At 36.3% G+C, this 17,646-nt stretch overlaps 1 protein-coding gene across 1 annotated transcript in view; it reads left to right on the forward strand.

Annotated features, from left to right (window-relative positions):
- Positions 1-17,646, forward strand: part of ulk4 (unc-51 like kinase 4) — a 177,957-nt gene that overhangs the window by 55,575 nt on the left and 104,736 nt on the right. The window contains exon 14 of the mRNA XM_073847841.1: positions 2,360-2,452. Within this exon, the coding sequence (XP_073703942.1) occupies positions 2,360-2,452 (93 nt within the window). The remainder of the gene's footprint in view (positions 1-2,359; positions 2,453-17,646) is intronic.

Here is a 17,646-nt window from a genome sequence, read left to right on the forward strand (position 1 = left end):
CCCCATTACACAGCTGCTGTCTTTAATAGCAAAGTGATTACATTTATTTTCGTTTCTTTGGTTTATAAAGTGAATTTAGAGATATATTTGGAACACTTTTTGTTTGTTCAATTCAAGTTTTTTTTTTTTTTTTTTTTTTTTAAGTAATGCGACCAGCGGCAAACAGATCAATTTAGCCTTCTCAAGCCATCACGATTTAAATTAAAATCTATATATATATATATATATATATATATATATATATATATATATATATATATATATTTGTTTAACCTAGATAATGTGTGCTAACAGGCACATATCCAATCGTTTGCGGAGATTGAAAGCTGGAGCGCGCCTATAGGACATGCATTCGCCGGTGCAATGTGAAACTTCATTTTTGCTCATAAAGCGGTCAGAGTAATATATCATCCAGAGTAATATATCATCCAGAATTGTAGGGTCTACCTTAGTTCGTGTGTACACAGCGTTAACAAAACGTGCTTTTGAAGAAAACAAACAGGATACGCTTTCTGATGTCTGGTGTTAAAAAGGAGCGCTTCACAATAATTAATATACGCTTTAAATTATTACTTCACTGCTATAAAACGAAATAATTAAAATCGAAAACAAAACTCTTTCATAAGATATAGGCCTAATTCATAAAGATGCATTTAGGCTTTAAAAGTGAGCAGATGGCGAGTCAAGATAGTCAACTTCATCTTTGCGACACTTATTATTATTATTAATTCAAATATCTCCTTAATTTTTGCCTCGGCACATTCATGGTAATTACTTTTTCTGGGGCCATTGAGACCATCACAGCCCTAGTTTTGAACATACCAGGTGAGTGCACAAGTTATGTAAACATTAGTTGCTGAAATGGAGATTGGCTGTGTGAGATCAGGAGGCATGATAATCCTAATAATATCTTGTAGTGTGTGATGCGCCAGGATTTTCAAATCTTATAGTGCGTGCATGTTTAAGATTTCAGGTAAGATAATCTGCGAAGATTCTCCTTATGTGTGTAGCTGCAACCAGATTTCATAATCGGTTAGGATTTTAAAACTCCTGTAGTGTGAGCCGGGCTTTAGAGTATTAGTAGACTTAGGTTAAGGTTAGGCTAGGTAGAAGGTTCACATACGTGCAAAGTTACTCATTATCAGTTTGTCTTTTGGGGAACCATCAAAACACAGTGTCAGCATATATTTAGCATACAAATAATAGTAATTACTGCTAGCTGACTGCTAGTTACTTATCAAAAGCTGTCTAAAGGGCCATCAAAATAATCAAACTGATAATACAAATGTGTCATATTACACATTCATCTGATCTGATACCTGATCTTATGGATCTTTGAGAAATATTATTATTATTATTATTACTTATAAGTGGTCTTTGTATGCTTTAAGTAAAATTACACAAGTAACATGGCAAGATATGAGATTTATAATACGTTATAACTATGATGTATGCATGCTCTTAAAAAAGCTATAACCACAAATAAGTAAAAATTATAATACATTAAAACTGTTCTTGAAACTCTTGAGATGATACAACATATTATAAGGTTTTTTATAATGCTTTATGCATGCTTTAAGAATACCCTTATAATGTATTATAAACACATGCTTCATAGAAAGTGTTACCCAGCTATCATTTATTGACTATTTGTCATCTTGTTGTAGTCATGGGAAAAAAGCTTGTCAATGATTGTTTTTTGTCAGTTTTCCTTAAAGGAGAAGTTCACTTCCAGAACAAAAAAGTACAGATAATTTACTCACCCCCTTGTCATCCAAAATGTTCATGTCTTTTTTCTTATAAAAAGAAAAGTGTTTTTTGAGGAAAACATTTTAGGAATTCTCTTTATATAGTGGTCTTCTATGGTGCCCCCGAGTTTCAACTTCCAAAATGCAGTTTAAATGCAGCTTCAAAGGGTTCTGAATGATCCCTGCTGAGGAATAAGGGTCTTATCTAGCGAAACGATCAGTTATTTTCTCAAAAAAAAAAAAAAAAAAAAAATACAATTTATGTACTTTATAACCTCAAAAGCTTGTCTTGTCTAGTTCTGTGTCTACTCTTTGTATTCTGGTTCAAGACAGTTAGGGTATTTCGAAAAACTCCTGTCTCATTTTCCCCTCCAACTTCAAAATCGCCCTACATCGCCCCTTTTTTTTTTTTTAAAGGGCGTTTAATTTTGGAAACACTTGGTCGGTACTTCTGCAGCAATGTAATGAGACTGGTTCAATCCCCAGAGAATACATCAACAACGTATAAATGGTATAATGATTGGTAACCTCTTTAATGACTGTTGGCGTGAATTAACTTGCTACTGTAGACGTTTTGCATAGCTTTTGTTTAATCCGGATTTTCTCTGCAGATATGAGACTCTGCTCCTGGAGCCAGATCCTGTACCAGTGTATGCTCTCAAACTGCTGGTGTCCCTCACGGAGCACAGCTCACCCATCAGCAGGTAACCAGCAAAACTCTCCACACACACAGCTGGTCCTACACAATGTGGTGAATTCTTGCCAATTTTGGCAGAAACCCTTTTTCTGTATAACCTTCAAGATGAGCCCCTCACACGTCTCATTCTGTGAACGGATGGTGTGATATAGAACGATATCCATCGTGCTGTTCCTCATATAGTACACTGGGAAGTGTTTCTCTCTCTATCTCTCTTTCCAGTGGGCAGTAATACAATCTAGTTCACTTTGAATCCAGTTCTCTAACCACTAGACAACAGCTTGTCATTTAATTAGTAATACTAACTAATGATGTATTCTTACAGAACAGTATACTAACAGTTTTTACAGGAGAAGTTCTGGGCAAATACACTCCTAATATTACCAGCGATACCAGGCAGATGATTGTCTTGAGGCATTTTTCTTATGTGTTTCTGAACTCAACCTTATTAGATTATTGATCCTGAAATTTTAAAAGTAGGTCATGCTGAGGAGTAATGAACTTCTGAGATGCCGCACATAGTTTCTCACTGCATCCACAGACTCTGCTTTATGGTACAATACAAATATTTATCTCTTTTTTTTTTTCTTTTTTCTTTTACTGTTTGTAAGGTATATAATCTGTAATATAAATTGTGGGTATCATTTGAAGACTCTGTCTCTCTTGTGGATCTAAGCTTTGTGTAAGTAGCAGCTTACATATACTGTATAATGGCTGATACCCACACATACATACACAATCCTCCTCTGATTTTCTAAAAAACATTCATTTCTTTTGTCTTTCATTTCCTACCATGTTCTTACCACTTCTCTCTGTGGGCTGTAACGAGTGTCTGGGTGCACAGGTGAGGGAGTGTGTGTGTGTGTGTGTGTGTGTGTGTGTGTGTGTGTGTGTGTGTGTGTGTGTGCCTGTGTTTCTTATCTCATCCTCATCCCCCCGCTGTTTCTCTAATGGCTCCTGCTGGCCTCCTGCACATTGTCTTTCTTGGTGCTGATAGAGCTGCAGCCACATGGTTGAACTATTCAAATTGATGTCACCAATCGGAAAACGTTCGTCAGTCGCCGAGCCCCCCCCCCGCTTGCAAAGAGCTATTTCCACTCACAATAGTGAAATTAAATTGCGTTTGCCAGCGCTTGATAAAGTCCTAAAAAATGCAGACCTTCTCTTGATGGGTTCCAGGCGAAATGAGATTGCAAATGAGGGACATTAGCAGGTTCCGTGCGAGCATTACCGTTCTTTTATTATCGGTTGTGATAGTAGTTCAAACTTTCCAATTATCGAGAACCTTTGGCCACTCTTGGCTTTGTGCAGACGAAAGCAAATATATGTGCTGTTAAGAGAGTGGTGCTGAGCGGCTTCTCTAAAGTGTTAATTTTATCAGTTTTAAGAATTTATGTGTGGAGTACATTGGCTATTGCTCAAGCAGGGGATAATGAACTAGTTTCTAACCAGTATGTTTAGTTCAAACTCTTAATGGGCTCTGTCTCAGCTAAAGGAGGAAATGTGTCTAACTGATGGTCTGATTGACTAAAATTAAATTGACTATTTAGTCCTTGCAAGGAGTGAGGGAAGCAAGTGATTGGCTGTGACAGATTGATCAGACCACTGACACAGACCACTACACGGAATTAGCTTGCGCTACTTTTTATTTCATCAACAGTGAAGAGTTGACAGGAAACAATAGAGAAAAGTTAAAGGAAGGGATTTAGGGAATGACTTAGGCCAGACTATGTTCATTACTCAAGTTCACAACTCGTGTTGGAGCCTGTGCACAGCTTGCTAGACCACACATCTGACCTGTTAAAAAAAGTTAAATGTGAATGGATTGGTATGCAAGCATTCCACAATCACTGAAGCCTGGACATAGCAGAAAATGTTCAAATTGTGCTTTGCAGGACTGGCACACAGAATAAATTTTAAAGAATGTTGGTAGCCAAATGATTTTTTGTTCCATTTGCCTTCCATTGTGTTTTTTGCTGCTATAAAAAGAGTCACTGAGAACCGGAACTGTTTTGTTGCCAGCATTCTTCAGAATTTCTTCTTTGTGGTCACATTTTAAAAGGAATCAACAAACAGGGAAAACATTCTTCCAATAATTACTCACCTTTATGTAAGACCTTTGTTCATCTTCTGAACACACATTAAGATATTTTTCATAAAATCCGAGAGCTTTCTGACTCTGCATAGACAGCAATGCAACTGAGACATTTAAGGCCCATAATAGTAGTACGAACAAATAGTCCATATGATTATTGTATGGCTCATTTCCACCAAGTGGTATGGGTCAGTACAGTACAGTATCTGGGTACAGTACGATTTGGGACGGAACACCCTGATTCAGCTTGTGTTTCCACCGCCAACAGTACCCTTACTTGATAGGTTTGAACGAACGATTGCCTGGTAGATATACCGAAAACAAATTGTATGTCATGTTTAATCAATACAGAGATATCAGTGCCAGTGGCAAATGTCAGAAGGACTAGCCAAGGTAAGGATGCTCTAGATGGGATACATAAGCACTGAGCGCCCAGTGATCGCCTGGAACTCACATCTCCGAAATCGGCATAGCAAATTTTCAAATAGGCACTGTCTTTATAAATAAACCGCAGGATTTGCGTTTTAAACAACTACATTCTCAACTGAAAAACTCGTAAAACTACAGTTCTCTTAAAAGACACAATAACAGTAATATTTAAAAAATTATGCAGGTTTTTGGGCAACGACTGATGATGTTTCACAAGTTCACAAGCACAGACAAGAACGCACATTGAGAAACGGCTGTTGTCTGTGTGAAAATGCCATAAAGTATATTTATAATACAATGCCTTTAACAATGCTTAGAATACTATGTTGTGTGCCTTATTCTGTGTGAGAATCCACAGAAAGATTTATTTCAAACACTCGAATGGCGTTATGAAGTGAGTTTGGAGTAAAAAAAATCATGTTATTAAATGTAGTATTTTTACGTGCTTTCAGATGTAGTAGTTGATCAATCGTGCTACACAGAGGCGTAGTTCAATGAGAAGCTACACAAACAGCTGTCATTATCACAGAACAATTTCATTCAATTTCATTATTGCGTGATTAAATTGTCTGCGATATAGAATGCCATACAGCAGGGGTGGCGAACGTTGGTCCTGGAGAGCCGCAACCCTGCGGAGTTTTGCTTCAACCCTAATCAAACACACCTGAACAACCTAATCAAGGTCTGAAGGGTTACTAGAAAGATACTGACGGGTGAGTTTTAATTAGGGTTGGAGCTGAACTCTGAAGGACTGCGGCTCTCCAGGACCGGAGTTTGCCACCCTTGCGATATAGCGTAGCTTGTCAGTGAACTATGACTCACTGTAGTACATGCTGCTACATCTGAAAGCAGATGCTGGAGAATTACAACTGATTACACAACCGGCTACTGAAAAAATGTGCATCACAGTCGCCTTCGATTAATCATGCAGCCCTGCTTTATCCAACAATTTCATCTCTTTCACATCAGTCTCCACCACCATTCCTGAGAGTACATGAAAACTGTTTTATGTATACCGAGTGTTTTCTTCTGCTTGTAAACAAAGTGCAGTGCATCTGGGTCCTATGCCAGAACAACGCGTCCTGTGTCAGCAGCACCACACACATGCATTGTAATATTCTTGCGAGTATGCGGCGAAGACTGACAAGGAAGAGAAGAAATTGTTTAAATAAAGGTGTTATTTATGTTTTCTTTGCAAGCAAGAAGTATTCTAGTAGCTTTAGAAAATTACGGTTGAACCACGGATGACACATTAACTATTTTAACAATGTCCTTACTACCTTTCTGGGCCTTGTCAGTCGCATTGCTGTTTATGCAGGGTCAGAAAGCTCTTGGATTTCATCAAAAATGTCTTAATTTGTGTTCATAAGATGAGCAAAGGTCTTACAGGTTTGGAACAACATGAGAGTGAGTAATTAAAGTGTTAGTTCACCCAAAAATTAAAATTAGCCTATTAATTACTCACAACAAGTTTAATTAAAACAAGAAGTATACAATTGCAATAAGTTACCAATCAAATGAAATCAGTATTGCCAAAATTAATTTGTACCACAGAGATGAATGTTTTAAAAATGAATATTGAAATATTAAATGATTTAAATAACTGAAAAGATAGGCTACTTAAAAAATTAAACTAAAACTGCCAGTAGAATAAAATAAAAGCTGATAAATATTTTTTCCACAACAATGTACATCATTTTGGAAAAAAATATTTCTCAGCTTTTATTTACATTTGAACAAAAAGTGGCAAGTCCAAAATTAGTCATACCCTTTGCAAACTGTCACAGTCCATGGAAAAATCCAAAGTTCTATACCATTCCAAATAGTCCAAGCTGTTCTAAAGCATCCTAATTACCCTGGTTCATTGGGAACAGCTGTATTAATCAACTCAACAGAAGCTTTCTGCTGTTGGTTTGTTGACAGTCATAGCTAAGACAAAGGAGCTCACTGAGAACCTGCGGCTGCGTATTGTAGCTGCTCACAAGTCAGGAAAGGGCCATATCTAAATGTTTTAATGTTCCAGTGGCAACAGTGCAAATTATTATTAAAAAATACAAGATTTCCACATAGTGAAAAATATCAGAGTAAAGTGGTCGGAAGCCAAAAGTGACACCTGAGCTGGCCAGGAGGATAGTGAGAGAGGTAAAAAAAGAATCCAAGGATCACCACCAAGGCCATCCTGATGAATCTGGGCTCTGCTGGTGGCAACATCTCATAGCAGACAGTCCAACAGATACTGCACACCGCTGGGTTCCACTGACGCATACCAAGGAGGACACCACTTCTCCAGATAAGGCACACAACAGCCCGCTTTGCCTTTGCAAATGCTCAACTTCTGGTCTTCTGTTTTATGGTCAGATGAAACACAAATTGAATTATCTGGCCACAATGATGTAGCCTTCTTTTGGCGTAAAAAAAAGCGGCACCATGAACAGGAGCAATACATCAAAATTATCAACAACAACATCAGGCAGTCTGCAGAGAAACTTGGCCTTGGGCACCAGTGAACATTTCAGCACAACAGCCGCCCAAAACACACAGCAAAATTGGTAAAAAAATGGTTAGCAGACAAAAACATTAACGTTTTGCATTGGCCCAGCCAGAGTCCTGACTTAAATCCAATTGAGAATATGTGGAGGGAGCTAAAGATCAGGGTGATGGCAAGGAGACCCTCCAACCTGAAAGAGTTGCAGCTCATCGCTAAAGATAAATGAGCAAAAATACAAGTGGAGACATGCAAAAAGCTGGTCAGCAATTATAGGAAGTGTTTGATTGCTGTAATAGCCAATAAAGGCTTTTCTATTGATTATTGAGAAGGGTATGAATAATTTTGGACATCCCACTTTTTGTTCAAATATAAATAAAAGATGAGTAATAATTTTTTCCACAATGACGTCTTATCTTCTGGGAGACGCCTGTGTCATTTCTAATAAAAAAAAAAAAAATGGTTCAATAAAAGTAACTTTAAGTCAGAATTTGCCAGCGGTATGAATAATTTTGAGCTTGACTGTATATAGATCAAATTGACTGTTTCTAAGCAAATTTCACAGGAAAAAAATCAGTCCTTTGAGTAGGGATCGATGCAATCTGAAATTTTGTGTAAGGGCCAAACTGATCTGTTTAATTATTATTATTACTATTAGTATTATGTTCTATGCTAGTATAGATGAGATGGTGTCTTTCTGCATTACTGGAGGTGTCTTTTCTGCTGCTGCTGCTGTGAAGGGTGACACCCTCTGCTAGCGGGATATTGGACAAGACGTGCAGTGTGTGGGAGCTGTCTGTGTCCATGGTGCTCAGGCATGTGGAAGTGTCACGATTTGTTTGTATGTGTGACTGGCTATTATTCTTTCAGCACTGTTTATGTGGGCGGCTCAGGACTGAAAGGATGTGTGGGCATAGCAGTTGCTCCGGCTACAAAAACTGGCCCCTGACAACATTGTACATACACTGAACGGACGAGACAGAGATGGACAGATGGATGGTAGCTGTGTCTGGAATCTATGTAATGGATCTATTTGTTAGTACACCAAAACAACTGAAATCTCAAGAGGTGGACCAGGGAGAAATCACACCCTGCGACGGCTCTGATAGTGTCTCGGCCCCAGAGTGCCAATGGCGCCAGTAAATGTCATGACTGTTGCGTGTCGTTCTGCAAGAGTTAGGGGGAAATCAGGACCGTGTGGCAGAAGCTCTCCTTACTGACTGATTGGTGATCAGATGCAAAGGTTGCCTGCAAGCGTAAAGATTATGTGCATATGTTCTCTTATTAGATGCTTTAGTGTCTTTGGCTGACATTTACCTGTGTAAATGCCAATCTCGCCGCTTCCCGTTTCTGTGAAAATGCTGCTTAGAACCATTAAAATCACTTTTAGTTGCAGACAAAAAGTTGAAGTGTTTATTATTTTGTGAGTTAAGACCCACATGCTTCGACAAGATGTGGGATTGAGATTTGAGATGCCTGTAATGGCTGGACCGAACCTTATCTCTGCGGATAAGATGTTGATTTTTGTGACAAATTTGTCAACATCGACAATTACATCAGCTTCGTTTTTAGTATGGATGATATCTCTCCCGAGTTGACAGACCAGGCTGGCTGGTTAACTCTCTGTAGACTAGAGCACTGGAAGGATGAGTCTCACAAAAACATCCCTGTGTCACATTTCACCCCTAAATCTAAAGAAAAATTACGTTTATTTTGCATAAAGAATTGAAGCCTATTTTTAGTCTCATTAAGATTTTTTTGCATTGTGATGTTATCATGTCAATTAGGCACAATTTCGTGCCAGTTGTCATAATATGTAATGAACCCCGTTGTTGTTGTTTTTATGTAATTTCCATTTTTTCTTAAAAAAGATTCCATGCATTCAAAATGTATTGTTCTATTTTAAAATGCCAAGATGTGTAGAATTTGTTTTGTCCTTTTATTGTTATATCTCAAACTTTTAATCTTATTTTATAAAAAATGCCTAATGAAAATATTAAAATATGTGCAGAACTATTGTAAACTAAACAATAGTGAAAAATAATGAACTATTTTGAGCCTTTTTGTGTGAAAATAGTTTCTTTAATCAAAAAAAAAAAAAAAAATACTGACATAATTTCCTACAACAAACATTTTGCAAGTGTGCTTGCTTATTGTGGAAGGACAAGTATTAAGGTGCAAAGTGAAAAGCATCTTGATCTGAAATATGAGACATTATATGTGACCCTGAACCACAAAACCAGTCTCAAGTAGCACAGGTATATTTATAGCAATAGCCAAAAATACAGACTTCAGGGTCAAAATGATAGATTTTTCTTTTATGCCAAAAATCATTAGGTTACTAAGTAAAGATCATGTTCCATGAAGATATTTTCTAAATTTCCTACTGTAAATATATCAAAACTTATTTTTTTGATTAGTAATATGCATTGCTAAGCACTTTGTTTGGAAAACTTTAAAGGCGATTTTCCCAATATTTAAATTTTTTAGCACCCTCAGATTTTATATTTTTAAATAGTTCTATCTCAGCCAAATATTGTCTAAGAAGCCATACATCAATGGAAAGCTTATGTATTCAGCTTTTAGGTAATGTATACAACTCAATAAAATTTTTAAAAAATGACCCTTGTGACTGGTTTTGTGGTCCAGGGGTCACATAGATGAAGGAAAATATCTAATCAAATTAGCCAATTTAAAATATATTTTTTTTATTTTCAAATTCAAATATTTTCAAATTTTCATATTATGCAAAATGGTCTCAGTATTATAAATTTGTGTTTAAATAATGCATAAAAGGCCAACTATTAAAATTAACCTTAGCAAGAGTTTTCATTTTGACATTTTATTAGAAAAATGTTGATTATGTTTAGGATTAGAAATTTCCATCACCATCATTAAGAATGCCATCCAGCACAATATATAATTTTAAATGTAGTGGAAATAGAATTTCCATGCCTTTAAATAATGAAATGATGTAAACTAGAATGTAAAGAGTTCATTCATTCATTCATTCTAAAAAAAATGGAAATATGCACATACAGTAATGTTCTCAATTGTTGATTTTTTTTTTTCATTTTTATTAGATAGATAGATAGATAGATAGATAGATAGATAGATAGATAGATAGATAGATAGATAGATAGATAGATAGATAGATAGATAGATAGATAGATAGATAGATAGATAGATAGATAGATAGATTTTTGTAACAAAATGTAATGTCTTATAACTTTAGATTTTAGGGTAAAAAAATGATCCAGACATGTTCTTGACAGATTGCTTGACACTCACCCGTAACCTGACACACGGTCCATTACTATGTAGACCACGATCACTTTATTCAAGTGGTGGAAAACTGTGCCTCTGGACACCTGCTACTTTGCCTGAGGACTGTGTAAGTGGGCCAATAACCTGGTTGGTCTAAAAGCTGTGTAAGTGAAAAGCTCAGTATTTTGTCACCCACCCAGTTGACCTCATTTACCCCTGCAAACGTCCGTCATTCAGAAAGATGGATGAGTGATCCTAGTCACCAGGCTGCTTGCCTATTAAAGACCTAATGGAGCACATACCGAACACGAATAAGCTTTCAGTGAGAAAAGGCCACCATCTCTCTCCCTCTCTCTGTTGTGTCATGATAAAATGGTCCTATTCATTATGCCTGCTTACTCCGTTGTACCCAGAGCCGTGTGTGTTTTGTATTGGCTCTTGTGTTTTGTTGGTAATTGTAGGGGTAATGATGTTTGTTAGGAAGGAGAGCGCAGACAGATGAGAGATCATTGACTGTTCTGAATAAACAGACTGCAGAAAGGCCATGTCGGTGCACACTTGAGTGTACTGATTGCTCGATATGCGTCACTGCTCTGTCTATGGACTCTGTGTACCATGAGTGACTGTATATTTCATGATGTTATTGTGAATTAACTAAAGTTGTTTGCTGCAGGTAATCTATTCCTGGTATATTGAATAGTTTCTTTGGTATGTATTCACTGTCTTGGAGCTAAGGCTTAATGGTTTATGCACACTGATGGACGTGTTGAGCTCTGGTGCTCATATGAAAGATCTTCTAGCTTTTCTGTATTTGCTGTATTCTATATCAGTAAGAATAGCAAATATGACTAAATGTTTTCCATAGAATATTTTAAATAGCACATAAAATGGCTTGACAATTTTGTTTTATAGGAAGTTGGAACAAAATATCAAATATCAAAACTTAGTTAATAGTAATAACCTTGAGTTTATGCCATAACCATGAACAGATTCATGGTTCAGATTCAGGCCAGTACAGAAAAAAAAAACATGTTAGGCTTAAAATATTAAAATTCTAGACCTTTTTGTCTAACTAAAATACTAAAACCTCAAATCACAACTGAAAAAAAGAATTTCAGCTTTTACACGCAGTGCCGCTCATCAATGTCAGGTCCAAAACAGTGGACCAATCAGAAGACCCCAGAAGCAGGGAAAGAGTTGCAAGCTTTTGTTTACAGTACACTGATGAAAAATATAATTTCCACATGAAAAAAAATAGTTCAGGCAATAAAAAAAGTACATTCTATATTTGTACTCGATTTAAGGTTGTAGAAATTAAAGTGTAAATATCAACGTTATAAAACGGAGTAAAACCTTCTCAACTTTTCTGATGCTAATGTTTCCATCAGGCACTGGGGCATAAATAATTAATACGGTTGATTTTTTTTTTTTTTTTTTTTTTTTTTTTTTCCAGTTGTATTTACACAGTTTTATCACTGCTTTTGTTGTTAGCTTTAGTAATTTTGTTACATCTGGAGTTCATTATGTGTCCAAATGACAAATTCATACTTAAAAACAATCCACAGAATGTTACTGCCAATGTGTACCATGTATTAAAGTCTATGTGTTTGGGTGAGGGCTACATTACTGACACATTCACTTCAAATGTATGATTTAATTCAGTACAATATTGAGTAAAATCTAAATATTGCCAAGTAAGCTTTGACTAAGTAAAAATTACTCAACTTGTACTGGCCAAGCTAAAGTTACTTATTTTCTTAAATTTAAATTTACTTAAAATTAAAATTTTCTTAACTTAGGAAAACAGATTTCACTTGACAATAGCAGGTACTTTTTACAAAGCATTAGCAGTAAAAACAAAAAATTACTTAATGTCTAAATTGTGAATGCTTTATTGAGTAAATCCTACAAATTATTTTTATTATTATTATTATTTTTTAGTGTAGCAAGTTGAAATGGCAGTGGCTGTTTTATTTGAAGGCAACATCAGAGAGGAGGCATTCTGCACTGTTTTTAAGTTTTTTTTAGTTTTTTTTTTTGTTTTGTTTTTTACCATTCCTTCATGCTGCATCTCACATTTTCAGATGTGTGAACGGCCCCTAAGTATGTATTAAAAGATTAGTTCACTTCCAGTACAAAAATTTACAGATAATGTACTCACCCCCTTGTCATCCAAGATGTTCATGTCTTTCTTTCTTCAGTTGTAAAGAAATGTTTTTTGAGGAAAACATTTCAGGATTTCTCTGCATATAATGGATATGTATGGTGCCCCCAAGTTTGAACTTTCAAAATGCAATTTAAACACAGCTTCAAAGGGCTCTAAGTGATCCCAGCCGAGGAAGAAGGGTGTTATCTAGTAAAACGATTCGTTATTTTAAAAACAAATTGACAGTTTATATACTTTTTAACCACAAATGCTCATCTTGTCTCGTCTCTGCGATGCACATGCGTAGTCTGTGTAATCCGGGTCGATCCAGTTAGGGTGTGTTGAAAACTCCCATCTTGTTTTCGTCTTCAACTCCTTACAGCGCTGTTTAACCTTTTTTTTGTAAAGGGCGTTTGATCTTCTTTGTATGTTCACCTTGTAAACACTGGGTCAGTACTTCTGCAGCAATGTAGGACGATTTTGAAGTTGGGGAAGAAAACGAGATGGGAGTTTTTCGACATACCCTAACTGTCTTGACCCGGATCTCACAGACTATGTATGTGCATCGCAGAGACGAGACAAAACGAGCATTTGAGGTTAAAAAGTATATAAATTGGCAATTTGTTTAGAAAATAACCGATCTTTTCGCTAGATAAGACCCTTCTTCCTTGGCTGGGATCGTTTAGAGCCCTTTGAAGCTGCATTTAAACTGCATTTTGGAAGTTCAAACTTGGGGGCACCATACATATCCATTATTTGGAGAAAAAATTCTGAAATGCTTTCCTTAAAAAAATTTTTTTGCGACTGAAGAAAGAAAGACATGAACGTCTTGGATGACAAGGGGGTGAGTACATTATCTGTTTTGTTCTGGAAGTGAACTAATCCTTTAAATTGATCAAAAGTGACAATAAACAAAGACTTTTACATACACATACATGTCACATACACATACACTGGTATTCCTGTCATTATGGAGTCCTTCCAGAGCCATAATGTTTTTTTATACTGTACAAACAGAATTTTTCTATGCCCTTACCCTAACTCTACTCCTAAACCTACCCCTCACACAAAACGTTCTGCATTTTTACAATTTCTAAAAAACTTTGTTTACTTTATTTTTATAACAGTTTTACAAATCAGGACATTTGTAGGTTTTTGGAGGTCTTGTTGGGTTTTGCTCAATTTTGGGTACAAAATATGGTATTTTGTACCTAGGGATGTACCTAGGGATGCTCTAGGGATGTGCATCTCCATAACCATAGGCCAATGCGATACACATCTCGATGCAGAGCCAGCGATACAACACATTTAGGATGCATATAAAGCAGTAATAATCAATATGATGCTATGCATTTCAATATGGTACGTATTAGGGGTGTGCCCAATTCAGAATACCGTATTCGGAAATGAAATGTGTACTATAGAACCCTAAAGGGAAAAAATAGGAGATGGAAGGAAAAATGTCAATGCTTTCTCTAACAATTATATTGCTGGGTAATTATACTGTATATAAATTGTGGGCATCAGTAATCCACTATTAATATACGGGGCATTGAAATTGCTTTTGAATGTGCGTTCACTTTTTACTTTCACTTTTGAGATTTGCGATCACACATACTCTTTAGACTATGGAGCAGCAGTTCTTACTAGCTAACTAGGGATGTCAACGATTAATCAGCAATAGATTAATTGTTGAGTAAAGCTATCGATGGTCAGTTAAGCAATTTAATATTGTGGTGCATTTGGCTTTTGCGCAAAACATATGCAAGTGGCTGTGAGTGATGATGATAGGGCTGGATCTTTTGTGAAAATAGTGCATTATTGTACAAATTACGCTTTTAATGTGATCCAAACTTCAAAGGTGCATTAAAAATAGAAACAATACAAAGTCTTGCAACATGGAAAGCAATATAGATTTAGTAAATAAGTACTGTTAATTATATAAATTAATTGTTTTTTACAGAAGTATCGTAATACAAATACCAACTTGTGTCCGATGTATATTTTTTAAACCAATGAAAATCTGTGAATCTTACCATCCCTAACACATACACACACACACACACACACACACACACACACAAATATATTACTAGTGATCAAAGAATCCTAAAAGATTCAGATAAAAAAAAAAAAAAAATCCACAAAAATGTCATGCAACATGGCTGTTTCCAATTGAAAATGGTTACAAAATGTTAATTAAGCACTACATAGGCATATTAAAATAGTTTTTAATTTCTGAAGGATCATATGAGAGTGAAATATTTTTTTTTAGTTTGTTTTAAATTTTGATTAAATAAATGCAAAGCTAATTTCAATGGGTCTTTGACTAACAAAATAGCATTGCTTTTTCTGTCCCTGTTGTGTTGATTTTTTTTTTTTTCTTTTTTTTTTTCTCAATTCCTTCAAAATACACAATTATTTTGGCCCAGCAAAATCTGTTTTTAACCTAAAATCCCTAAATCCCAGGTTTTGAGCTGTGCTGACTTTCAGGCACAAAGAGGATAATTCTTTCTCTACCTGTGGCTTTGGGTTCATATAACAAGAATTGAGCAAGTTAGTGGGAGATTTACTCATACAGACCTCTGCATTCACCTTATCTCAGGTAGTGGGCAGCTCTCTCTCTTTTCCACTCAAAGAAACCATATCCACCATATAGGACACACTAAGGCACAGTAAGTATTCCAAATGTGACCCTTCAGCTAATTTCATTTTATCTGTCTGTCCTTTTCTCAGATTATTGTGGCATTCTGCTCTACGCACCTTTTCATGCGGTAATTGGCTGTGAATCAAAGACCTTAATCAATAAGAGAACATGACGAGTCATTTTCAATAAAGGCTTCCATTACTCCTCTGAGCCAGGCTGTCTGGAACATTCTCTGGCTGTGTTTCAAAAGCTTGTGAGTTGCCTACCTAGACGGCATTTTGGACATTTCAAACATTACATTCAGACCAAATGGACAGGGCTGGGAATCTTTTGTTCTGGAGGGCCACTGTCCTGCAGAGATTAGCTCCAACCTTAATTGAACACACCTGCCTGTCACTATCTACACTCTTTAAAATAAAGGCTCCAAAGGGGTGTTTTTGTGGTGATGCCATAGAAGAACCATTTTTGGTTCCCTGAAGAACCTTTCAGTGAACAGTTCTTAGAAAGAACCATTTTAAAGAACAATGGGGGTGACAATCTAAAGAACCTTTTTCCACTATAATGAACCTTTTCTGTGTTTGAAAGGTTCTATGGATTTTCAAGGTTCCATCGATACCAATAAAGAACCTTTATTTTTAATAATGTAGTGTGTTCAGGTGTGTTTGATTAAGGTTGGAGCTAAACTCTGCAGGACAGTGGCCCTCCAGGACCGAAGTTGCCTGGCTATGGTCTACCAAGACGTTTTTGAATGTTCCATTCAGACGATGAGAATCTAGTGAGTAGCCAGCATAGTCAGCACTTTTGGACATCATAATTACATACAAACCTAGTGAGCTGTCTACCATGTCAGCAGTTTCATGCATCATATAGACACGTATGTACATTCTATTTAAATGATTTAAACTTTAGTGAACTGCCTACCTAGTCAGCAGTTTTAGCTGTAAGCATATTTGAATGTTTGATTCACTTAACTAAATAAGCACATTTTAGGAACCAAACACATTCAAGACAGCATTTTTGGCCATTATAGTTACGTTCACACACTTATTTCATACAAATTGAACTTGAGCTGCCTACATAGCAGTTTTGAGCATCATATATGTGTTTAAGTATTCAGACCTGGTAAACTGTCCACCTAGACAGTCTTTTTAGACATTGTAGACACATCAAAAAACCATTTCAAATGTTTTGAACCTAATGAGCTGCACTGTACAATTGCTTTTGGCAGTCATAGTCACATTTGAATGTTCATTTCAAAAAATTAACTGCCTACATAAACAGCATTTTTGGCCATCATACTGTGTGTGTGTGTGTGTGTGTGTGTGTGTGTGTGTGTGTGTGTACCTGGTGCATCTCCTGTGAGGGCTAGGTTTAGGTGTAGGGTAGGTGTAGGGCGATAGAAAGTACGGTTTGTACAGTATGAAAACCATTACGCCTATGGAATGTCCCCATAAAACATGTAAACCCAACGTGTGTTTGTGTGTGTGTGTGTGTGTGTGTGTAAATATTAGAATGATTTGAACTCTTGACAATAGCATTTGATTCATAATGCATTTGATTCAGTTTTAGAAATATTGTGAATGGTTGAACATCGCATATGTAATTTTGTTGTAAAATACTGTCAATTCATAACTCATAACTCCTAAACCGTCAGTCACGATTTATTCATTCAACATCACCAAGGCTCGTCCAAATTGGCCTGGCGGGGGTGCTACAGCGATTAAAAGTACGAAATTGTTCATAACTCCTAAACCGTTAGTCGCAAATGTCTTATGTCCCTGGAATTCTTGCCTCAGATTCAACCGTGAGCCTGTGAGTATTTTGGATTTTTTGCAAAACCTACTTTTGCAAACTAGTCCTAGATTTTTTTACCCGATCAGAGCTAAACCAGTGCAGATAGATTCTTTGGGGACTGTATATCAATAATTATCAAAAAAAAAAAAAAAGTTGAACTTTCGACTCACCACAACGCAAAGGGATGCCAAAAAGTTTGAAAGCGGCAGGGCCACTTTTAGTAAAATGCCTATAACTTCTGAACGGAATGAGATATCTTTGCCAAACTCTTACTTAATCTGAGGTTGCAGGATTGATAGCGCTATAAGAGGGAAAAAAATATAAAAATGGCTATACCT

The sequence above is a fragment of the Garra rufa genome, chromosome 9 (assembly GCF_049309525.1).
Source record: "Garra rufa chromosome 9, GarRuf1.0, whole genome shotgun sequence".
In the NCBI taxonomy this organism is placed as follows: Eukaryota; Metazoa; Chordata; class Actinopteri; order Cypriniformes; family Cyprinidae; genus Garra; species Garra rufa.